Source organism: Bos taurus, chromosome 26, assembly GCF_002263795.3.
Source record: "Bos taurus isolate L1 Dominette 01449 registration number 42190680 breed Hereford chromosome 26, ARS-UCD2.0, whole genome shotgun sequence".
NCBI lineage: Eukaryota > Metazoa > Chordata > Mammalia > Artiodactyla > Bovidae > Bos > Bos taurus.
In genome coordinates, this window is record NC_037353.1 from 32,905,693 (window position 1) to 32,930,795 (window position 25,103).

Here is a 25,103-nt window from a genome sequence, read left to right on the forward strand (position 1 = left end):
TCTGGGTTCTAAATCTGACCCAGCTATGCCTATCCCTCTGTCTAGATTCTAGAGTGACTTGAAAACATTGTAATTCACTAATTTCCTGTCGTAATATTTCCAACCATATAGAGAATGTTCCAAAAGTCTTAGACTAGTTTTGTGCTTTAATAAACTCAAGTGTCAATATTAAATTGAAAAAAAAAAAAAAAGAAAACATTGTAATTCTAGAGGGGTCACCAGCCCATTCCAGAAGAGGGCTTATCTCTAAAAGACAGACCTCTGCTTATCCGAATCTTAAAGTTATAACTGGAGCCACTTAGAGTGGTGTCTCAATTTTCTCTCCCCCTAAAATCAAGGAGCACTTTCCCCCTCTTAGAGGAAACTAAGTTTTCCCTCTAAGGTTACTTAGACCTTCCTCTTCCTATCACAATCTCAGGGATTCTGCCCAAAAATGAAGATGCAAAGCCTTGTTTGCCTCCTCCTCTTCCCCAAGGTATGGGCTTTATAAAAGGTTTTGCTTGTTATAAGTTAGCTTTCTGAGCTGAGAACTCTCTCTCTCCCTTTCATTCTCTTTCTCTCTCCTTCCTTTTCTTCCTCTAAAGCCCATTGCATAACAATCTCCTGTTTTAACCTTTTGCCAAATCCTACACTTCTCACTGCCAGAGGTTACTGTGCAAATGTTTGAATAGGTAATGTCTACCTTTGAACCTCTATTGCAATAGGTTCAAAGGTTCCATGAGAGCTGGTTAGCCACTCTCAGTACGATACACATTGGCTTCAGGTGTGGTCCCGACTCCAGCGCTAAGGAAAAGGCAGAGGCTCCTGAATGTTGTGCTGAACCAGAACAGACAGCTGTGAGGGGCACATTTCCTGGAACCCAGGAGTGAGCAGACTCTTACAAGGTAAACTGCAATAATGCTACCCGCTCTATAGCTTATATGATATGGGATAGTAGAGATGGGGTAACTGGGGAGAAAAAAGTTGGACGTTTTTCTCAGCCTAAGGCTCTTTTACAAGATGAAATAGCATTTGTTTGCGTAGTGATCTTAGTTGACCTGCATGGGAGGCAAAAAAAATCAGCTGCAAAAGGGGAGTGGAGACATGGAAGGAATCTGAACTGCTAGCAGGAAATGGACTTGGAAGAGAGAGTGGTTGATTTCACTAAGTGCAAATAAAACAGACTTAAAAGCTTTAAGGGTTATAGCCAAAGCCAAGATGTAGGTTTCCTTCATCTTCCATTTTGAAATGTCTGTATGATTGGAAAGGCCATCGGACAGCTGCAGCCCCTCCCGTTTGGAAGGAAGCAGGGAAGGGAACCCTTAGCAGGCTTGCTGTCCGATGCTGGGGTCTGTACTAGGTGTGTGTTATACATTGGCTTATTACCTCCTGTAAGGTAAGGGGGTATCATTCCCACATCACAGGTGAATAACATGCCTCTGGGCTCTTAAACAGCTCGGCCTGGGCTGCATAGCTAAGAGGAGGTGGGGCAAGAATCTGAGTCCTGATCGGTTTGCTGCCTGATGCAGAATTCTTGAGTGCTGTGAAAACTGTCCATCATTCCCTCAAAATTTGGCAGTGTCCCTGGTGTGTGTATAGGATTGAACAAGAATGCATCTCCAGGTGCTAGAGCTTTAGAACCACCCAGAATCTTCCAAACTTGAGCGTTTGATCCTGGAGAAAACCATCTTCTCCTGGTCCTAAGCTCTTCGTCTGGTTGGTAAAAGAAGAAAGCACCCAGGGAAAAGCCCAGCAGCATTGAATGGCTGAGATTCGACACCCATTCTCCCATCCTCTGCTTTTTGCTGGAGGGAGCTACCCCTGGGGAGATGAGCTTGGAAACTTAGCAAAGACAAGTGTTCCTCCAGCCAAGAGATGAACCCAAATATGGAAAGGCGGGGCGGGGGGGCACCCTCATCCTAACCTACTTCAGCTTTCTTCCATGTCTAAAGTGGGATCCTGTGAGGTCAAGGGACCAGCTCCTATGTTCCCTGAGATTGGGGCGTAGCTCACTCTGGTTTTTCTGGTTGGAAGCTTTGAGGAACTCCTCTGTGTAGAAAGGGAATCCTAATACATCTCTAGTGAAGACCGGGGCTCTTGTTGGTTTTACGTTGAGCCTTCTTAAAGGGACTGAGGTTGGGGGAAAGTGCTGCTTAATTCTGGGGTGTCTGAGAGGTGGTGGGGAGAGATAGGGTTGGGAAAGGGTAGGAACCTCGTTATTTTCTGCCTTCACATCTGAGAATAGAAACTCCCATGCCCTTCTGTAGCCACAGCAATAGGTGAATCTGATGAGACTACTATGCGTCCTGATGCCCTGAAGACCAGTCCTCAAGACGCTTTCAAGGTGTCTTCACATTCAAAGCAATTTTGATAATAATTGTTATTGTTTAGTCACTAAGTTATGTCCAACTCATTTGCAACCCCATGGACTGTAGCCCGCCAGTATATTCTGTCCGTGGGATTTCCCAGGCAAGAATACTAGAGCGAGTTGCCATTTCCTCCTCCAGGGGATCTTCCCAACCTAGGAATCCAACCTGTGTCTCCTGAACTGCAGGCAGATTCTTAACCAGTGAGCCACAGGGAAGCCCCTTTTATAAAAATATCAAGAAGTAGTCTGCCTTTTCACTGTTGTTGTCTCACGAGTGTACAGTGAAGTTTTTCAGAGGCTCCTGCGAGATGCAGGGTCAGTCTGACAGCTAATGGCATGCGTGCTTGTGGATTCCTGATTTCACAATTTCTCAGATTTTATCTGGGAGGTGACGGTGCGAGCTGCAAACATTTTTAATTAAACATTGGAGGCCTGAAGAGGATGTGTCAGAGGAAACAGACTCTCCGCGCTGTCCCTGTGGTTCTTGATGTGCTTGTTTTGCTGGCTTTTTCAGCACAGCTCCAGGATCTGAGGCAGGCAAGAGGGGACTGGGGAGAGGCGACAACATGCACGGCTGGCCAGCAGAGCTGGCTTCCAGGTGTCCACATGGTCCTGGGAAGGATGTGAGGGCCGAGGTGCCCTGTGGTTGGACCTCATTGTCCCAGGAATCCAGCATGGGTCTCACCTCTCTGCCAAGGGGGGTCTGCGAGGGGCACCTCCATCATCTCCGTCTGGTTCTCCGTCATCAGGCAGACAGAGCATGAGCTGTGAATGCAGGCTGGCTGCTGTATCAGCCCTCAGGGACTGCCAGTTAAGGCTCTGAAACCCAGCCAGAGGAGCTTTGGCGGCTTTTCTCCTTCTGGTCAGAACACTTCCACTTTCTGTTGTGAAAGAAAAACCAGGAAGTGAAGTCCCCGAGCACGTTAGAAGCCCGCTGTGGCCTGACTCCTGACTCAGGGCAGCTCAGACTCGGGGCTGACGGCTTGGAACCAGAGATCCTCAGCCTGCAGGGATGCTCTGAAGCCCCCCTGACCCTGGAGGAGCTGGGGTGAGGGGTGAGGACTCGCAGCAATTCATTTGCCAGGACTCACAGGCACTCAGAGCCAGGAGGCTCCACTCACTGGGAGCACCAAGAGATGTGGTCCCCTCACAGGGTAAGGGGGCAGGGGTATTTGGCAAGGGGTCTTGTGGGTGTGGGGCAGTAGCCTGGGGGGCATCCTGACCCCCAGCTCTGGGGAGCTTGGAACTTCCTGTGTCCCAAGCACGTGTCGGCACTTGCTTTCTCCCCGGTCTCTGAAGGACTTTTTTAAACCCTTCTCATCAGGAAGGTCAAGGGGGAGGAGGAATGTGGAGCAGGGATTGGTTTTCTTTTCTCCTGCCTCTCTTGGGGAAGGGAACCAAAACCCAGACCCCTTTTTGAGGGCCTGAGGCTCTGCCTACAGCTCCCCTGGGCTGTGCTAGGAGGGAAGAGAAGAGCACTACTGAGTCATGTTTGACTCTTTGTGACCCCATAGCATGCTAGGCCCCTCTGTCCATGGAATTTCCCAGGTAAGAATGCTGGAGTGGTTGTCATTTCCTTCTCCAAGAGATCTTCCCAACCCAGGGATCTGGGCTGGAGGGTGCCCTCAATTTTCCTGATGGATTTTGAGATCTTCCGAGGGGAAGAGCTGCTAGATGTGTGACAGATGGAATGAATGCTTTCTGGATGAAGCTGAGTCTGTTTTAAGGGGTAGGGCCACAAGTTGGCCTTCAAGGAGTGAGTGTTGGGAAGGGATTTCATTATTGGAGCTTACTCCCTTCTGTGGGTATCTGTCTTTTTGGTTATTTGAAAAGCAGGATTGAATCTAAACTCTGATTTGTAGGTAATTAGTAGTCTTCAAAAGTAATTAAATTAAGCTAAATTTAATTTAATTTAAAAATAAAAGATTGATCCAGTTAAAAAATTTTAAAAGGAGTCATTGGTTTGGGGGATACTGCCCTCTGTATTCCAGCATGGGAGTTACTTTATGGTTGTTCCCTCCAATTGATAAATATTTGAGGTTGAACACTGAATAGTCTTGGAAGAGACGTCATATAACTTCTTGTAAGTATCACTTATGCAGTTGGCACAAAAAAAGGAACAGAACCAGAAATAAAACAAGAGTCACAAATAATTATAGAACAGACAGGCAATAGAGCTAAGTAACGTAGATTATATGAAATAAGATGCAGGTCGGGGTGGGGAAGTCTGACAGAATGCAAGGCAGGCACACCCCAGATAAACATAGTCCAATTCAATCCCTAGGTAGGGAAAATCTCCTGGAGAAGGCAATGGCAACCCACTCCAGTACTCTTGCATGTAAAATCCCATGGACGGAGGAGCCTAGTAGGCTACAGTCTATGGGGTCACAAAGAGTCAGACACGGCTGAGCAACTTCACTCATTCAATGTAATATTGTTTTGTTTTTTTCCTAAATATTATCCAGACCAAACAGGATGCTTCAGCCAAGTATATTTGTTGAGGTCCTGACCTAAAATAATCTTTTATCCGAGTCATATTCTAACTCTCTGGGGGCAATGACACCTAAAATAATATCAGTGTATCATTGAATGCCTGAATGCTAAACATGCAGGGGCAACTCCAGATAAAAGAAATGGGCTGGGTGTTAGGGAAGGAGAAAGTATACAGAAACGAAGCGAGAGAGGGAAGTGGAAGCCAGTTAAGCACCAGATCATCATGGGTACTCTGACATTAAGACAATATTAGGAGATAGGTGGTGAAGGGAGTAGGCTCAGAGAGGTGAAGCCAGCTGTCAACTGGAATTGAAGCTACAGTCCATATGATGCTAAAAGACATGTTCCATCCACCTCTGTGTGGAGTTAGCCCTTCTTTGGATTTCCTAGATATTTTCATTTGTAAAAAGATTCTTATGTATGGTGACCTAGGTGGTAGGTAGGTAGGTAGATATTGACTTCATGTATCTATTAGAGACTTTTTAGGTTGACATTTTTCTAGAATGCAAATAGTACAGCTATCATTCATTGACTATTTACTGTGGGGGCAGTCCTGTGTTTACTGTTTTATGGGGCTTTCATCTCCTGATCTTCAAAAACAGTCCTATGAGGTAGGTATGTGTTTTTGTAGATGGGGAAACCAAGACGGAACAAACTGGATACAGTATGAAAAGACTGAGTGGAATCTGGCTCATTTAGTTCTGAGGGCAAACTCTGCCTCCATTTCTGATCAGTCTAGTTTAGTGCATGGACCTAAGAGCAACAAACTAGGAGAAATTTCTTTTTTGCAAATCCTCCCACTTCACATCCATGGAAATGGAAAGCAGATTGATGGGTGGTTGCCAGGGATGGGGAGGAAAGAAGAGTAACTGCTTAATGGGGAGAGGATTTCCTTTGGGGATGACAAAAGTGTTTTGAATCTAGACAGAGGTGGTTGTACAACATTATGAATGTACTAAGTGCCCACTGAATTGTTTACTTTTAAGTGGTTCATTTTATAAAGTTACATGATTGCACTGCCCTCCCTTCAAAAAAAAAACAACTCCCACTTCTTGGCAGGTGAATTCCTAAACCAGGATTTGGAGATTTCTCAGAAATCAGGAATGTGATTTCTGTTTCTGTCTGTCTCATATGCCTGGCTAGCAGATAAACTGACTCCCATTTGCGATATGACCTCAGGTGACCCACGTCTGGAAACATCCTGCCGGGGTGACGTGTCTCCAGCAGCCCTGAGGTCAGCCTTCGCTTTTACTCTCTCCACACCCTGCTGTAGACATATCCTGGTCTGTTTCTTCCCCCATGTAACTGTGCATCCTGAGATCAGAAATGCACTTCTCATTCCTCCCCTGGCACAGAGCCTGGTATTTCCCAGGCTCTTAATTCATGTCATTAATATAAATAAGAGCTTTGAAGTGCAGAAGGTTAGGCAGCCCTTGGACTGCTGTTGCCAGGCCATGGTACCCACCCTCTGTTGGGGAGCTGGTCGTAGATCTCTGGGTTTCTCCATGGGTCATTCTACTCTAAGAAGTTGAGGTGGCTGTGGGAGGATGCAGGAGTTTCACAAGGCTGAGAGAGACCTTGTGGCCTCCAATTAGAAATCCTCTGTTTGAAGGCAAATGAGGAGATGGTAATACATTTGCATATAAGTCGAAGGGCAATTACAGTACAAAGTCCATGATCAACTCTTCACTTTGGGGACATCTAAAAATAGAACATCTGATATTGACAAGGAGTTGGAAAAGGAGGTAAGTGGAAGAGGGAAAAAGGAAGCTTATCTTCACTGAGGGCTTCCCATGTCCCAGACAGTATACTGAAAGGTTCATCCAGAGCAAGGATACTAATCTGCCCCTTCTGGAGTGCAATGGAGGGAAACTGATGCTCAGTGACATTAAGGAACTGTCAAACTAGGAGAAATCAAACAGGGCCACCTATCTGGTAGATGGTAGTGCTGATACTCAGGTACCTGGAAAGGATAGGGCCTTAAAAGTTTACCACTGGAGCTGAGACTTTGGGGAATAAAGCTGCTTGTTTGCACGTTGCCTTTTCATTCTGTTCATGGGGTTCTTAAAGCAAGAATGCTGAAGTGGTTTGCCATTCCATTCACCAGCAGACCATGTTTTGCCAGAACTCTCCACCATGACCTGCTGTCTTGGGTGGCCCTACATGACATGGCTCATAATTTCATTGAGTTAGGCCAGGCTGTGGTCCATGTGATCAGTTTGGTTAGTTTTTCTGTGCTTGTGATTTTCTGTCTGCCCTCTAATGGATGAGGATAAGAGGCTTGTGCAAGCTTCTTGATGGGAGGGACTGGCTGTGGGGAAAACTGAGTCTTGTTCTGATGGGCAAGGCTGGGCGGGGTTGTGTTCCCTTCCTGTGGTGTGGCCTGAGGCCACTTGCACATTGAATCTGGTGAGCCCTGACCATTGGCCCAACCAGTAGTGTGAAGACTAATTCTGCAAAGAGGCCTCTTTCCCAACCTCTTGTGTCAGCCTGTCTTTATCCTGGCCTGCAGTGACTTAGTCCTAGCACTTTGTCCAGCCTATCTTTGTACAGGCTCTTATCAACTCCGGTGGATGGTACTGGCTCTGCTGACCTCCATGCTCTCATAATTCACTTGATCAGCAATAAGCTTGCGAGGCCTTTGGAAATGTTTACTGAAGCAAGGCTTTCCTTGGGGTTGGGCTGCTGGACTGTGACTTGTTTGGAAGCGCAGTAGTAGATCAAAGCTGACTGAGTTGATCTGAGATCCAGTGGGATTTGTCACCGCCTGTCACCAGGTTATGAGTGGCTCAGCAACTCTTCTATACTATTCTCATGGACTGAGGTAAGATGATTTTGGCATTGACTTAATGAGGGCTTTCCTGGTAAATTCTACCCAACCCAGCTGGCCAAGGTTGGCACCCCAAGGCTCTCTGGCGTTCGGGAACTGAATGACTCCTGTGCTGCAGTGTCTATATCAGGCCCCACTGTCTTATTCAGTCATTTGGAAGCCTTTTCTCTTTCCCTCTCAACTAAAGGCAGATTCTCTACCCCCCCTCAGACGTGCCTCTTCACCATTCCCCTTCATTCACCCTTTTCCTTCATGCTTGTCCTGCTCTTGTGTCTCCAACCATGCCCCATCTCTCACCCAACATCTGGGTATTCCTCTTTCTCTCTTCCCCAGAGGTTTATCCTGCCTAAAGTGGTGACCATTCTCACCATGGAAGAGTGGATGGAGAGTCACAGACAACAGTGGAGAAAGATGGTTTGGTGACAGTGACCCTGGTTGGGATCTTAGTTGGGATCTTAGCAGCCATCGGCTTCCTTTGTGGGGTGGTCGTCCTTGATTGACCTTGGACAAAAGGCTATTGGCAATAAAGCCAGGGGATCAAGGACCACACATCCTTGAGGAGCTAGTGCTCCTTGGAGGTACCTCCACCGTCTCCAGTCTACACTGGCTTCTCCTTCAAATTCATTAGCTCATCTTCCATACTGCATCCTTCTGTAAGTGCTTTTAGTGTTTAGTCCCCAGAGGGCAGGAGCTGCGTCTTTTAAGTCTTTGGCCCTCTGCACACGGCACAATGCTGAATACACATGGCACATTGCTGGGTATACACCAGTGTATACAAACAAGACCTTAGTTTGCCGTATTCAAAGGAAATGATATGTAAATTTAAAGTACAGAGGATAAATGTATCTCTTGGCACACACACACTTTGTCCAGTTCCACAGATGCTCCCAGAGCCGGGATACATTTCACAGAACACTTGTTTCCCACCTGGGGAAGTGGCTTTATCCCCTGATGGACTAGGAACTCTGAATGAACTTTCCCCATTGCTGAACCCACTGCCTAGCACACAGTAAGTATTTGAATACTTGCAGGATGAATGAAACTTGACCTCACTCAGGTCAGGCTGTTGAGTGTTGCCCTTGCTATGGCAGGAAGTCCCAGATGTGGCATTTCTGAAGAGGGCTAGGTGACTCTGCCCCCATCCCTACCTGCACTCCCTGCCCCACTGGGCATAGGCGACCGTTATGTTCAATGCTGGGTTGAATTTTGCAAACTGTTTCCTCCCCCAGACCAACCCCCTCAACCCTGCCCTTCTCTGAACTTGTGACAATGGTGAGCAAAAGGGGAGGATGACTCTCTGGCACTCTGCTGCTGCTGCTGCTGCTGCTGCTGCTGCCAAGTCGCGTCAGGCGTCTCTGACTCTTTGCGACCCCATAGATGGCAGCCCACCAGGCTCCCCCGTCCCTGGGATTCTCCAGGCAAGAACACTGGAGTGGGTTGCCATTTCCTTCTCCAATGCATGAACATGAAAAGTGAAAATGATGTCGCTCAGTCGTGTCCAACTCCTATCGACCCCATGGACTGCAGCGCACCAGCTCCTCCGCCCATGGGATTTTCCAGGCAAGAGTACTGGAGTGGGGTGCCATTGCCTTCTCCCCCTGGCACTCTGGGTTAAGACAATCTCTGCCTAGGGGTGCTTGCAGCCCAAGTTGTCTCCTGAGCCCCAGGAAACACTCAAGACCCAAACCCAAGGACAGAGCAGATTCAACTCCAATACAATAGCTTTTCTTGTGCCATTTGGCAGCAGAGACATCTCCAGTGTGTATACATTGCAACCCTGAGGATTTGTTTACAGTTAGTGGGCCAGGGGAAGCCCTCCCCTTCTCTCTGCCAGCTGCCCAACAAACTGGAACTGTTGGGTGTGGCCTGGGACCTGGGCTAGGAAAAGCAAGGTCTGGGAGACTGGTGTATCTGTCCTGTTTTAATTATTTAAGTGCTCACAGAATCTTTCCATGGCTGGAAAAGACTTCTTCGCTGTCTTTGGGGATTTAACAGGGACCCCATTTGGTAATGGTGTCTTCCTGCTTGACCCCACATGAATAATCCTGTGGAAGGGAAAAAGAGGCCCTTTCCTGTCTGCCTGGGGACATCCCTCCCCAACCAGCCCTGTGTGGAGAAGGCTAGAGGCTAGAGCCAGGCAGTGGCCTGAGCACCTGGGCGCTGGTGAGTGGCTGGGAAGTTATCTGTAGTCTTGTAGTCAGAATGTTACACCAGCCTCTATTCTCAGCAACTGCTGAGAATGATGCAAGATGCAATTTCAGGTACCCTTTGGCCCCGTGACTCAAACTTCACCTTTGGTTTCTTATCTGCTTAAGGGTATTGATCTGGTTACTCTCAGAGCTGCTGTCCAGACTGGCGGGTGACGGGAGCAAGGGGAAGAGGCTGTTGATGGAATGTGGCTTTAGTGATGAGGGAGGTTGAGTTCTAGAAATGAGGCTGAGGCTGTCTTCTCAGGCGTAGTCATGTGAAAGGTCTCCAGCCAAGGTGGGATAATACAGAGTAGTTCACTTTTTTTTTTTTTTTAAAGCGTGACTGTTACAGATTAAATGATACATCTCAAGTGCTATGTTCCCAATGAGACCTACTCTAACCTCCCCAATTAAAACTCACCCCACTGCTGTCCCCTCAATCCCTCTTTCCCTACTATAGTTTTGTTATAACTTTTTATTTTGTATTGATCAGATCAGATCAGATCAGTCGCTCAGTCATGTCCAACTCTTTGTGACCCCATGAATCGCAGCACGCCAGGCCTCCTTGTCCAACACCAACTCCCAGAGTTCACTGAGACTCACGTCCATCGAGTCAGTGATGCCATCCAGCCATCTCATCCTCTGACGTCCCCTTCTCCTCTTGCCCCAAATCCCTCCCAGAATCAGAGTCTTTTCCAATGAGTCAACTCTTTGCATGAGGTGGCCAAAGTACTGGAGTTTCAGCTTTAGCATCATTCCTTCCAAAGAAATCCCAGGGCTGATCTCCTTCAGAATGGACTGGTTGAATCTCCTTGCAGTCCAAGGGACTCTCAAGAGTCTTCTCCAACACCACAGTTCAAAAGCATCAATTCTTCGGCGCTCAGCCTTCTTCACAGTCCAGCTCTCACATCCATACGTGACCACTGGAAAAACCATAGCCTTGACTAGACATACCTTTGTTGGCAAAGTAAGGTCTCTGCTTTTGAATATGCTATCTAGGTTGGTCATAACTTTCCTTCCAAGGAGTAAGCGTCTTTTAATTTCATGGCTGCAGTCACCATCTGCAGTGATTTTGGAGGCCCCAAAAATAAAGTCTGACACTGTTTCCACTGTTTCTCATCTATTTCCTGTGAAGTGATGGGACCAGATGCCATGATCTTCGTTTTCTGAATGTTGAGCTTTAAGCCAACTTTTCACTCTCCTCTTTCACTTTCATCAAGAGGCTTTTGAGTTCCTCTTCACTTTCTGCCATAAGGGTGGTGTCATCTGCATATCTGAGGTTATTGATATTTCTCCCGGCAATCTTGATTCCGGCTTGTTTCTTCCAGTCCAGCGTTTCTCATGATGTGCTCTGCATAGAAGTTAAATAAGCAGGGTGACAATAATACAGCCTTAACGTACTCCTTTTCCTATTTGGAACCAGTCTGTTGTCCCATGTCCAGTTCTAACTGTTGCTTCCTGTCCTGCATACAGATTTCTCGAGAGGCAGGTCAGGTGGTATTGGGGTACAGCCAATTAACAGTGTTGTGATAGTTTCAGGTGAACAGCAAAGGGACTCTGCCATACATATGCATGCACCCATTTTCCCCCAGACTCCCCTCCCGTCCAGGCTGCCATATAACACTGAGCAGAGTTCCATGACCTGCTGGGGTTGTATTTTACTGGGGAGTTCAACAGCAAACCTGAGCAAGAACTAGATTATAGAACACTGTGGAATAAAAACTATCTCCCCAGCACCTGGAATGATGTTGGATACCTGAGCCACCAAGGAAGCCAATGATATATAGACAAGCCCTTAAATATTTTAAGCTGAATGATTTGAATACTCAAAAGTTTCTAGAAAATCCGTTCATAAAAACTCCTCTTCAGTCTGTCTTTTCCTGTGAGGATTATTCTTTCAGGAACACAAAAGCATACACTGCATGGCCCAAGCAGTTTTCCCCTTTGTTGCTGTTCAGCTGCTCAGTCATATCCGACTCTTTGTGACCCTATGGACTGCAGGACACCAGGCTTCCCTGTCCTTCACTATCTCCTGGAGCTTGCTCAAACTCGTGTCCATTTAGTTGGTGATGCCATCCAACCATCTCATCCTCTGTCATCCCCTTCTCCTCCTGCCCTCAATCTTTCCCAGCATCAGGGTTTTTTCCAATGAGTCTGCTCTTCGCCAGTACTTGGTGATATTTCGTGTGTGTGTGTGTGTGTGTGTGTGTGTATGTGTGACGTCACTTCAGTTGTGATCAACTCTTTGTGACCCTATGGGCTATAACCCACCAGGCTCCTCTGTCCATGGAATTCTCCAGGCAAGAATACTGGAGTGGATTGCCATGCCCTCCTTCAGGAGATCTTCCCGACCAAGGGATAGAACCCACGTCTCTTATGTCTCCTGCATTGGTTGGCAGGAGTTCTTTACCACTAGTGCCCTCTAGGAAGCCTGATATTTCACATAGTTCTTTCCTTATCAATATATACAGATCTGCTTTATTTTTCTTAATGTGCTCAGTTGCTCAGTTGTGTCCAACTCTTTGTGACCCCACAGAGTGTAGCCCACCAGCTTCTTCTGTCCATGGGATTTTTCTAACAAGAATACCAGAGTGGGTTGCCATTTCCTCCTCCAGAATTCTCTTTAATACCTGCCAATAATTCTGTTGTATGTAAGTGGTATAATTTATCTGGTTATTCTCCTATTGAGGAAGGCTTTTCTGGTGTCTGACATTATCAACAATCCTATAAATTTAATGATGATGAACATAATAGCTAATACCTGAGCCTGTGGGTCAGGCATTGTTCTAGGCACCACACAGGTACATTAACTTCTTTAATCATGGGGATAGCCTTATGAGGGAGATATTAGTATTGCTATTTTATAGATACAGAAGTACACAGAGGTTATTTACCCTAGGTCACAAAGGTGATCACAAAAATTGGGTGCAACCTGACTCAGAATCCACATTCCTAACCCATGACTCAGACAGCCACTTAAAGTGATGTGCTTTCTTGAACTTAGGTCTTTCTACAAGATAAATTACTAGTCGTGTCTTTAGGTTAGAAGGCACATAATTTAAATTGTGGTTTCAGACAGTAGACACATCCCTAAGGAGACTGCCCCAAATTTACATCTCCATGATTGATCCTGCATTTAATACTGCTTCATCACTGCTAACCTGAAGGATGGGTAAATGGGATTTTATTTAGATTTGCATTTTAAAAAACTGTAAGTGAAGTTGAATGTCTTTCCCCATTTTAAGTAACCTGTTTGTTTTGCTTTGAACTTTCTGGTCATTCCCTCTGCTCTTTGTTTTACTGGGTTATGTGCTGTTTTTCATTGACTTCTAAGCATTTCTACTGAGGAAATGAGCTCTTTGCCTAGCTGGAATATTTGATACTATTCCCAGTTTATCTTTGACTTTGTCTTTGATATCTTTTCTGCAGGGCAAGTATCTTTTAAAGTTTTGTATAAGCCAACATTTTCCTTGCACAGCTTCTAGGTTTCGTGTCTGTCTTGAGTCTTCTCCATGTCAGGATTATAAAAAACAATTCTCTCATATTTTTTATCCTCCAGTACTCTCACAGTGTTCAATGTTTTATATCTCGTCTTTGGTCCATCTTCAATGTATTTTCTAAAATAAGTAACTTATTTTTGGAGGTGCTGGGTCTTTGCTGCTGCTCACATGCTTTCCCTGGTTGCAGCGACTGAGGGCTACTCTTTTGTTGAGGTACGCAAGCTTCTCACTACGGTGGCATCTCTCGTTCCAGATCACAGGCTGGGGTCTGCAGTGGATAGGCTCAGTAGTCGCCACCCTCGGGCTCAGCAGTTGTAGCACATGGGCTTAGCTGCTCTGCAGCATGTGGAATCCTTCCAGCCCAGGGATCGAACCCAGGTCCCTGCATTTGCAGGTGGATTCTTATCCACTGTACTGCCAGAAAAGTCCTTCCAATGCATTTTTGTTTTAGGGGTAAGACAGAAATCAGCTTTAGGTATTCTGTCTGAATGGCTAGTCAGTTGTTTCAACACATTGACTAGAAGTGAAAAAAAAAATCTATCTTAATTTGGACTGCAATTTAGTATATGATAATAGCATCCACTGAGGTTACTTCAGGATTATCTCATCACATAGACTTGTCTATTGATAACCAAGAGAAAATTTCCATAGTAAGCAAATTTGGTAATGTTTACTTAACTGCTACCCACCCAATTCCTGTTATTTTTCAAAAATTTTCTATTTTTTGTAAGTTTTATTTTTCTGGGTGAGCTTTAACTTCTTATTTTCCCAAGAAAATTTTATTAGTCTTTATTAGGGTTGCATTAAATGTATAGATATATTTAGGAAGATAGGACCTCTTGACTATTTCAAATATATCTTTCCATTTTTTTCAAGGTTTCACTTTTTAAATATAGGTTTTACACATTTATTCTTATATACACTATTGGAAATGCACCTTTTCCATTATTTTCAAAATATAGGAAAGCTATTGATTTTCTGACTAGTGGTTTGGTAACTGGCCACCTTACTGAAGGCTTCCCTGATGGCTCAGCAGACAGCAAATCTGCCTGCAATGCAGGAGATGCAGGAGATATGAGTTTGATCCCTGGGTTGGGAAGATCCTTTAGAGGAAGAAATAGCAATCCACTCCAGTATCTTTCCTGGAAAATCCCATGGACAGAGGAACCTGGTAGGCTATGGACCAAAGAGTTGGATAAGAGTGACTGCGATGAGGTGACACCTTATTGACATATCTCATGGTATCTAATTGCCTCTTATTTCTTTAGAGGAATTTTAGGATTCCCCTCTCAGCTACTTTTTTTAAAATTGGGAAATATGACAACAAATTTTATGTGGAATATAACTGAATATTGGTCCTTTTGGTTTTTGAATGATTTAAAATAGCATAGGTACCTGGATCCTGGATGAAGGATGAGCAAGAAATTTTGGTTGTTGTAAAAAAATAAAATAAAAGTAATAATGGCATGGTTAGTTGAGGTTTACCCTCTTTAAGAACCAATGCTTTTCTGTATCTGCCTTTAAAAAATTATTATTATTTAAAATTATTATTGAAATATAGTTGGTTTACAATGTGTTAGTTTCAGGTGTACAGCAAAATGATTCACTTATTCCTATGTATATAAATATATATATTCCTTTTTTACAATCTCTTTCATTATAAGTTATTATAAGATGCTGAGTATAGTTCCCTGTGCTATGTCCTCATTATCAGCTTTTCCTCTGGCTAGATTTGCAAAACAAGTTTGTTGTCTCAAATCATATTATCTTTTATTTTTTAGTAGAAGAAAACTCTATTTGCTACAGAAGAGTAAAGGTATAAGGAAAGGTGAAAACTCCTTAGTTCTTTAGGAATAGGTGAAGGATCTTTCAGTAGAATACTTATGTGGTTCACATTCATTGCATATTAAGGGAAAGTTTATCAGTTCCTCCCAAGTGTACTCATGAGGCTATTGGTTTGTAATGTCCTATTGATCTTTTGCCATTATTTTGAAATTTGTCTATACCTATTAACTATTCAGTTAAGGAATGAAATGTTATTGTTGTTTAGTCGCTAAATCATGTCTGACTCTTTTGCAACCTTAGGGACTGTATCCTACTAGGCTCTTCTGTCCACAAGATTTTCCCAGGCAAGAATACTGGAGTGGTTTGCCATTTCCTTCTCTAGGGGATCTTCCCGACCCAGGGATCGAACCCACATCTCCTGCATTGGCAGAGGGATTCTTTACTGCTGAGCCAACAGGAAAGCCCTTGAGGAATGAAATGAAGCCCTCCTAAACTGGAGGTGGCAGAAAGTTAAGGGAAATAACAGTGAAGGCTGGGTTAGAACTTAAAGCCCAACCAAGAAAGCAGAACTTTCATATACAGCCTCCTAAATAACACACAGGCCCCTCTGGAGTCATTATGAGTTGTGAAGACTTGTGACATAGTCTCTAGGAGACAGTAGGTAATTGGATGGAAGAATGTTGATTAATTGGGTATAAGAACTTGGGGACTCTGGACTCTCTTTTAATGAGCTTTCTATCACCACAGAATGAGCCCATACATGCAGGAGAACACAAAAACCAGTTAAACCCAAATGAGTGGACCACTTTCTAGAAGGCAACTTTTTTTTGTAAAAAGCTTATAATTGAAATATATATTCATTATTGCATAGAAAAATAATTAGTTCTTCAAGCTTAAAAGCAAAGATAATTTGTCTTATTGTCCTTTGAATTCCAGAAATCCAGAGTAACAATTACATATTTCTAGGCTGGATTTTTTGCCCACTGAACACTGTAGATGACTTCATCCGATAAGATCCATCCTGTAGCTTCCTCTAAACCTGGAGGAATAGACTGATCCTGACCAGCTTTTGATGTGTTAGAAATATATCCTTTCACCATCTGTTTTGGTTTCACCAAAACCAATACCTTGTCAAAATATTGATTGGGAATGTATGTCTCAAGATTGTCCAGAGTGATTTTTGATGATCTAAGATTGGAGAGCTTGTGGGTGGGGGAGTTTTACTAAGGGAAAAATGAGTCAACTGAGAGTGTGTAGAACAGATAATTCTGAACTAGAAAATGGATCATTTATTCAGTAACCGGTTACTCATTGAAAGTTTCCTCTGTGCCAAGCATGATGCAGCCATTGGAAGAACCGCAGTGAAAAAAAAAAAAAAAAAAATCCCCATTCCAATGAAAGCACCAGTTTAATAGGGGAAATGGACCCAAATGGACCAGGACTGTTTAAGATAGCTGACAGTGACGTGAAGAAGAGAAAGTGGGTCTATGATAGTGTTTGAGGTCCAGTAGGGTGATCCTAGAGAGCCTCTGAGAAAATGACATTGGAGTTGAGATCCTACCTAGAAGCAATACATGACGATTTCAAATCTGTGGGATAGCGTTTCAGGCAAAAAAGAAGAGCAAATGCAGAGACCCTAGGATTGGAGTAGACTTATGCTTGAAGAGCAGAATATATGGCAGAAACATAAAATCTTTTAAATGGAAGGAATGATGAGAAGAAAAATTATTTGTAGACTACAGGGATAATCTGAAAGACTCATAGCAATAAACATCGTTGACAAAACACATGAATTTAGAGTAGAAGAGGTCATTTAGGGACTTTATCCAAAGAAAACAAGACTTAAGACATGCTGCCCCAAATCTTCAAAGGAGCAAAACCCAAAGAAGAATATGGGGGTGGTCACAACTTAGGTACCAAGGTTGGTCCTGGGAGCTTGCAAGCAAGTATGAAGGCAGAAGGTGTCCTTCTGCTAGGTTGAGAAGTCAGTATGTCAGGAGCCAGATGAGTAATGTTGGCTCTGGCCATCCGAACCACAGAGGAAAGGAGGGCCCTGGAGAGAATCAGGGGAGGGGCTGAGGACAGATGGGCATCAGAGGGGCTGGGGCTGAGGTGTGTCAGTGTTACCACATCAAAAAGCAAAGGAAGCTTTCCACTTGGGGGAAGCCTGTGGCTTGTTCGACCATCTGTAGATAACTTCAAACAGGAACTCCTAGCTACAGCATAACACAGCTCTCCTTCCTCTTTTTTTTTTTTTTTTTTTTACTGCTATTGCACTTCTCCCTATTCCATTCTTTCCCAACTGGGAGTGATGTTAGGGAGGAAGAACTGCTTGCAGGGGTTTCTGTGGAGCGACAGGTCCAGAATTGTAATTCGAGTGACACAGGACACATGACAAGAGAGAGCGTGGCTTTCCCCCTTGTTATTTGAGCACCTCTGGAAGTGTTAATAGATTCTAAAGCTTAGAATGGCAACCAGTCCAGTACTGGTGTAACCTGAAGATCTTTCCTTCTTTCAAGCTCTTCAGTTTCTCCCATTTAAACAGTGAGAGAGTTACATGATATGGTTGCAAATTCTCTCTAGTGCCAGCATCCTCAGTTTCAAAATGTGTCTGTGTTGTACATCAAAGAGGAGACTAGCAAGACAGTGAAATGAGAACCTATACATTGGGAGAAAATATTTGAAAATTATATATCTGAAAAGGATCTAGTATCTGTAATATATAAAGAAAGTTTACAACTCAACAACTAAAGGACAAATAAGACCTCAATTTAAAAATAGGCAAATGGCTGAAATAGACATTTCTTCATAGAAGAAATGCAAATGACAAAAAAGCAGATGAAAAATTGCTCAACATCATTAGTCATAAGGGAACTGTAAATCAAAACCAAAGTGAGATGCCATTTCACGCCCATTAAAATGGCTATTTTTAAAAAGAGAGAGAATAGCAAAAGTTGGTAAGTATGTAAAAAGCTGGAATCCTTTACATTGCTGGTTGGAATATAAAAATGATACAGCTACTATGGGAAACAGTTTGGTGATTCTTCAAAAAGTTAAACATAAAATTACCATGTGAACCAGCAATTTACCCCCAAAGAATTGAAAATAGATATTCAAACAAGACTTATATACACGTCATAGTACTATTCACCATATCCAATGGTGGAAACAACCCAAATATCCATCAGCTGATGAATGGGGCAGCAAAACGTGGTCTATGCATACTCTGAAGTTTTATTCAGCCATAAGAAGGGGTGAAATACAATACCAAATCATGCTAAGCCGTAAACATGGATAAACCTTAAAAATATTAAGGGAAAGAAGTTAGACACAAAGGTCACATATTATCTGATTCCACTTATATGAAATATTCAAAATCGGTAAATGCTGAGTTGGCCAAAAAGTTTATTTGGGTTTTTCCATAACACCTTACTGGAAAACTCAAAGGAAGTTCTTGGCCAACCCAATACACAGAAACAGAAAGTAAATTAGTGGTTGCCAAGGGTGGGGGGAGAGAACAAGAGTAGCAGTTTAATGGGTGCCTGGTTTCCGCTGTTTGCAGTGATGAAAACGTTTTAGAAATAGCTAGAGATGGTGGTTACACAACCCTGAGAATGTATTGAATGTTACTAAATTGTCCATTTTAAAAGCGGTTTATTCTACGGTATGTGAATTTTACCTCCATTTAAAAAAATATGGGAGCCAGGGAGAAAAGAACTGAAATTCTGTGTAGAGCCTGTGTGGATACCTGATCAGCAACAGCAAACAAAGTGAGTAAGCTCTTTCAGCTGACGAAATAGATTCATCCTTCAGTGTTGACTGCAAACAAAGCCCCTTGCTAGTGTAGGCAAAGTAGTGAAGCGGTCGAGCTCATCCCATTTATGGCCAATAGGACAGGTGTATGTCTGAAATGAAGGCTCAAGAAATGGTAGATCATGATCCAGATTAAACCCAGTGTGTATGTATTTTCCCCCCCAATACATATACATGTATCCATTCTCCCCACACTGCGCCCCCTTTTTAATATTTGTTCCTTTGTTTAATTTGGCCATGTTGGGTCTTAGCTGTGTCATTGGCTTCTCTAGTTCTGGCGCATGGGCTTCAGAGCACTCAGTCTCGGTAGTTGCCCTGCGGCGTGTGGGATCTTAGTTCCCCCACCAGGGATCAAACCCATGTCCCCTACACTGGAAGGCAGATTCTTAACCACTGGACCACGAGGGAAGTCCCCAGTTACTAAGTTTTCATTTATCCCATGCCAGACCTTTATTCATTAAACCAGAAGTTAAAATTTAGCTTTCATAAAGATCCAGTGTTCCAGGTTTTCTAGAGGAAAAAAAAAAATCTGACCTTCCGATGACCCTGGGCTCACATTACTACGTGGTAAGAATCAGCCGGTGTGGACAGCGAGTTCCACCGTTAGACAGGCCAAGGGCTCTTTCTCTCCTCCCTTCATGTTACCGGCCAAAAGATCACCCCCTCTTCCCCATCCTACCCTGGCATATTTCACCTTTAATCCTCTTCTGAAAATTTTGTTTACAAAGTCTCCCATTAAATCTCCCATTAACATATACATCTGCCTTGCATAAGAAGAGAGCAAATGTCTGAAGGGCAACAACTTGTTCTTGAGGCCAAGAAGGGAGTGCAGATAAAAATCTTTTATTTGAGGGTGGGATGAGGGCAGAAGGCAGAACCCCAGATCCTAAGGTATCACCAGACTGGTGGCAGAATCCAGGCTGAGGTGGGAGAGGTGGCCGGTGGCAGAGGTGGGTGAGCACAAAGCAGGTTTCTCCTCACTGAGACACTGCTGCCTTGCTATGGATTTTGCAACTTTCCCTGGGGCGGCCCCCCTTCTCAGCCTGGCTTGGGTGGCCAGCCTTTCACAAGACAGTGTCCTGCATGGCTGGCTCTTGAATGAGTTTTGCCTCCTGGACTGCCACTTCATCATACAAGCCTGGGTAAAGCCAGATTCCAAAAACCCCAGCTGTCAGAATCCTGGCAGATTGTGACAACAGGACCTGTTGTTAGGTAACCTACCACCTGTGGGGTCTGGCTTTTATTTTTAAGCTTCTTTTTTTTTTTTTTCCCACCTAAACACAACGTGGAAGAAACCAGAGTTGGGACAGTCATCTCAGGCTCTGGAAGTTCCATTTTCCTCCATACAATGGTAAGGGACTACTCCAAATTCAGATAATAACCAATTAGAGGCAGAAAAAAATGATGAAATGTGACTCAAGGTTTCTTGTGACTGTTCCTGCTCCCACACAAAATTTCTAGGCTTTATAAAAGCCTTTGTAAGAGTGGGCTGAGCTGTTTTTCTTAATGGAGAAATTTCCAGATGCCTCCTAGTGGCAACTGCTTCAAAGCGCGAATGGTGACTGTGAGTTTGATCTGATAAAGCTCTTTGTTGGACTTTATTTACTCTCTTGATTTTGAGTAAGAATGTTTGCTCTTGTCTCTTGAGATATTGTTCTGTAGAGCATTACAGGAAATGTTTGTTGTTGTTCAGTCGCTCAGTCGTGTCCAGCTCTTTGCGACCCCATGGACTGCAGCACCCCAGGCTTCCCTCTTCTTCCCTATATCCCAGAGTTTGCTCAAACTCATGTCCACTGAGCTAGCGATGCCATCCAACCATCTTATCCTCTGTCTCCCCCATCTCCTCCTGCCCTCAATCTTTTCCAACATGAGGGTCTTTTCCAGTGAGTTGGCTCATCACATCGGGTGGCCAAAGTATTAGAGCTTCAACATCATTCCTTCCAGTGAATATTCAGGATTGATTTCCTTTAGGATTGACTGGTTTGATCTTGCTGTCCAAGGGACTCTCAAGAGTCTTCTCTAGTACCACAGTTTGAGAACATCAGTTCTTCAGTGTTCAACCTTCTTTATGGGTCAACTCTCCCATCCATCCATGACTACTGGAGAAACACATACAACATCTGAACATCCTTTGCTGTGACTCATAAGCTGCCGGAAGAATTCAGCCTCCTTGAACTCTATGGCTAGACACTGTAAGGAGGAAAGAGTTGTGGTTTTGTCGATTTTAATGGGGAGACAGCAGTGGGAAATGGTGAATGACCTTGGATAAGTCACTTTACTTCTGGGAGTTTCTATTTTCTTATCTGTAAAATGTGACTTTGTGATATTGGTTGAAATAAATTAGATAATCCATGCAAACAACCCAGCTTGGTGCCTGGCATACAGTTGGTGCTCATATGCTTGCTGCTGTTATTGCCTTAATCAAGTCTGAAAGTTGTGAGGCAAGACCTGGAAGAGATGTCAGTGAAAGTAAGGTCCTAGGATCTACCCAAATGTTAATGCCTCCTTATAGAGAGTAGTTTGAAGCTAAAGTTGGCTGGAAGCTACAAGTAAGTTGAGTTGTGGAGGGAAGATTTTGTTTCTTTTGGTTCCTAGAGATCTCTTCCTGGCTTAAATCTTCAATGCCTCCCGGCTACCATGTGTCAGGCCCATTCTCCAGCAACCTTTCTCAGACCTGGCTAAAGTTGTCTCTGATAAAAATGATTCCTTCAGGTTCCCTGGAGAAAGAGGACTTTGGACCCAGCAAGTTGTCATGCTTTTGATCTCTGAGACCCTCCTGATGGCTCAGAAAAGAAAGCAATGAGCAAGGCATATCTGGGCCAGCAGGAAGTGTCCTTCACAGGAGAACACATGATTTCTAAGATGGGTGGTATCACCTCTCCAGAGGTTCCATCTTCTGTTTGGCTGATACTAGGGAGAAGCAGTCGTAAGAAGTCCTTCATGACCCTCTGTCTGCCTGGGTGGGAAAGCTCTCTGGAGCCCCCTCCTTTGACTACCAGCTTCTGTTGGATCCAGAGGGCTTCTTCTAGGGTTTGTGAACCAAAAAATAAAATTGTAGTCATTTCTCAAAATTGTCTGGGAAATGATTAACCTCTTTCCTTTGATCCTTTCCCACTTGTGGGAGGACAGTCAAGTAGCCAGGGTGGAGAACGTATTCTAGTATTTCCGACATTGCTACGGTAAACAGTGGGAGGAATTCAGCTGCTGGAGTGGTTAACAATGGCTATTTGGAGGGTTAGACGCTGTATGTGTATGTGTAGCTTCGGTAAGCATAGAGAGCTGATTGAGCAAAAAAAAGTACGGCAATTTCCTCTTTTTCTTTCCTTTTTTTCTTTTACAGGCCTGAATTTCCTGCTACTCTTCATAAAGATGCTTTTTATCTTTAACTTCTTATTTTCCCCACTTCCAACCCCGGCACTGATCTGCATCCTGACCTTCGGAGCTGCCATCTTCCTGTGGTTGGTTAACAGACCTCAGCCCGCCTTGCCTCATGTTGATCTGAACAAGCAGTCGGTGGGAATTGAGGTAACATGCCAATTACCTTTGCAGTTTGTCAGCCTTCATGGAACACAAACTGTAATTCAGGACCTTAGGAGAGGTGGTTAAGGAGACTGGGAGTAGTGTGGGAAAGTAAGCCTTTTTGATTAGCAAAAATAAACAGAAAATCTACAAGTTGAAAGTTCTATTAATGGTATATTTTTGTTTGTAATGAAATCACAGATTTTACTGGTTTTATGATGCCAAAAATCTAGATGTGGGATTGGCAGACTATAGCATGCAGACAAAACCCACCTTTATCTGTGTGAGCAAGCTAAGAACATTCTTTATATTTTTCAAAGGATATGTAAAAAGAATAAAAGAAAGAGCTAGATCTTATGTGTTCCACAAAGCTTAAAGTATTTACTATCTAGCCCGTTGCAGGAACACATTGCTGACCCACAGTCTAGATGATAGTTAGGACTCTGCGGACAGAAGAACATTTTCATTGAGAAATACCATGTCTAAGAATGGTTAAAAAAAAAAAAAAGTTATTGAATTCAATTCCAGCTTTGAGTTAATAGTCTCTCTTAATACTGACAGACACTGAACTGGGCTTCTCCCCTCAATTCTTTGACATTTTAGCAAATCATATCACTTCCTATTAAGGGTTAGTGCCACGAATTTTCTCTCATGATTTTTCATCTTCAACTCTTTTCAGAGAAGAAAGCATTAAAGCTAACCCTTTCTGATCTTGTTACAAACTCTGTGCTTCTAGTTGGGAATTTGACTCCAAGTTGCCTCCATTCTCTACCACCCTCCCTTTTATTTGGCAGACTTTCATCAGCATCTTACTGTCCCTATAATCCTGATACTTCAGGCCACCATGTCTTTTCAATCGTCCCTTTCCCCTGAGTCTTTAAGAGCAGACTGTTGATTTCCCCTCGTTAACTTCAACCCACTGAGGCCTAACCTTTATCACTACCATCCCCTCAGACTTCTCTGCGTCACTCATAATCTGACTTCTAAATTCAGTGATTCACAGCTAGGTGCTACTGTACAGGACAGGGAACTATATTCAATATTCTGGCATAAACCATAGTGGAAAAGAATATAAAAAAGGATGTATATATGTGTATAACTGAGTCATTTTGCTGTGCATCAGAAATTAACACTACATTGTAAATCAAGTATACTTCAATAAAGAATAAATTAAAAAAATAAATTCAATGATTCTTCCTCTCAATTGATACTTCCTTCTTAAAACTTCTTCCTTTGCATTTCATCATATTCTTCAGTGAGATTTCTTCCTAATTCCAAGATAGTCTTTCTTTGTCACTTAGATTCTTTCCTCTCTTTATCCTAGAGTTTCAATCTCACCAACTTTTGATTCCTCTGAAGCAAGGATTGTCAAACTTGTTCCATGAAGGCCAGATAGTGAAGAGTTTAGGCTCTGCAGACCACATGGGTTGTGTTGCAAATATTCAGCTCTGCTGTTACAGTGTGAAAGCACCAAGAGATATGTAAATGAGGGCAGGGCTGTGTTCCAATAAAACTTTATTTAAAAACTGGCTAGCCATGGTTGGCCCCAATTATAGTCTGCCAATCCCTGCTTTCAATCCTCACAGCTTTTGAGAAAACCACCCTCTAATATGATATGAATATGTACCTGAAGGGCTATGACACCCAAATCTGACCTCTCTTTTGAGTTTAAGTCCATCTCAGTGACACTTGAGTACCTCAGGCTCCACACATCTCTTTATTGCATGTTTTCTCCCTTACATACTGACGTGCACACACGCACACACACACACACACACACACACACTCTTGCATACACACCGGCACCCTCTCCTGCTTCCCCTCCTGGTCCATCTCAGTTAAATTCATCTCTTCTTACCCAGTTGCCAAAAGTTATCATGTTTCATTCTTCCTCAATGCTGTCTATGTAAGTAGACAGCAAGACCCCATCTTTCTTTCCTAGAAATAGAACTTTGTTTTTGATGTCTTGACTTAACGCGACATCTGATGGAAATCTTCCCTGATGCTCCAGATTAAGTCAGATCTTTTGTTAGAGTCTCATGGGTTCTCTTGGACTTGTAGAGCCGCTATCTTGGTAGTAACTTGCAGTTTTGAATGCCTATTTAATTGATGGCAGGGCTTCTCTAACTTTCATGAGGGTTGAATCATACCTCTAGCTCCTATGGCAGCTCCAGAAGATCTAGATCAGGACTGGATCCTAAAGTTCCAGATGACATTTCTAGACACATCCCAGCTATGCCCTCATTCTCAGATACCCTGTTCTTGAGCTGCCTGCCAGGATCTGCAGTGTGTTTTCCCGCCTCCTTTTTTTTAAGTTGAAGCATAGTTGGTTGACAATACTGCATTACTTTCAGGTGAACCACATAGTGATTTTTTTTTTTTTTTTTGCAGACGATATTCCATTATAGGTTATTACAAGATACTGGGTGTAATACCCTGTGCTACACAGTAAATCTTTGTTGCTTCCTCTGCATCTTTATTCAGGCTATTGCTTGACTCTGAACTGTTTTCCTTTCCCTCCATTCTATGAAACCACATATTTTTGGTAAATGCTTATTACTGTCGTCAGAGTCTCTATTGAAATATTATTTCTTCTCTGTAGGCTTTCTATTTGATTCAGGATTGGT

At 43.5% G+C, this 25,103-nt stretch overlaps 1 protein-coding gene across 8 annotated transcripts in view; it reads left to right on the forward strand.

Annotated features, from left to right (window-relative positions):
* Positions 1-734: 734 nt before the first annotated feature.
* Positions 735-25,103, forward strand: part of ACSL5 (acyl-CoA synthetase long chain family member 5) — a 51,458-nt gene continuing 27,089 nt past the window's right edge. The window contains exons 1-3 of one of the 8 annotated variants that reach the window (XM_005225737.5): positions 735-884; positions 6,020-6,074; positions 22,298-22,482. In XM_005225737.5, coding sequence (XP_005225794.1) covers positions 22,327-22,482 — 156 coding nt within the window. In that variant the 5' untranslated portion in view covers positions 735-884; positions 6,020-6,074; positions 22,298-22,326. 8 annotated transcript variants of the gene reach the window in all.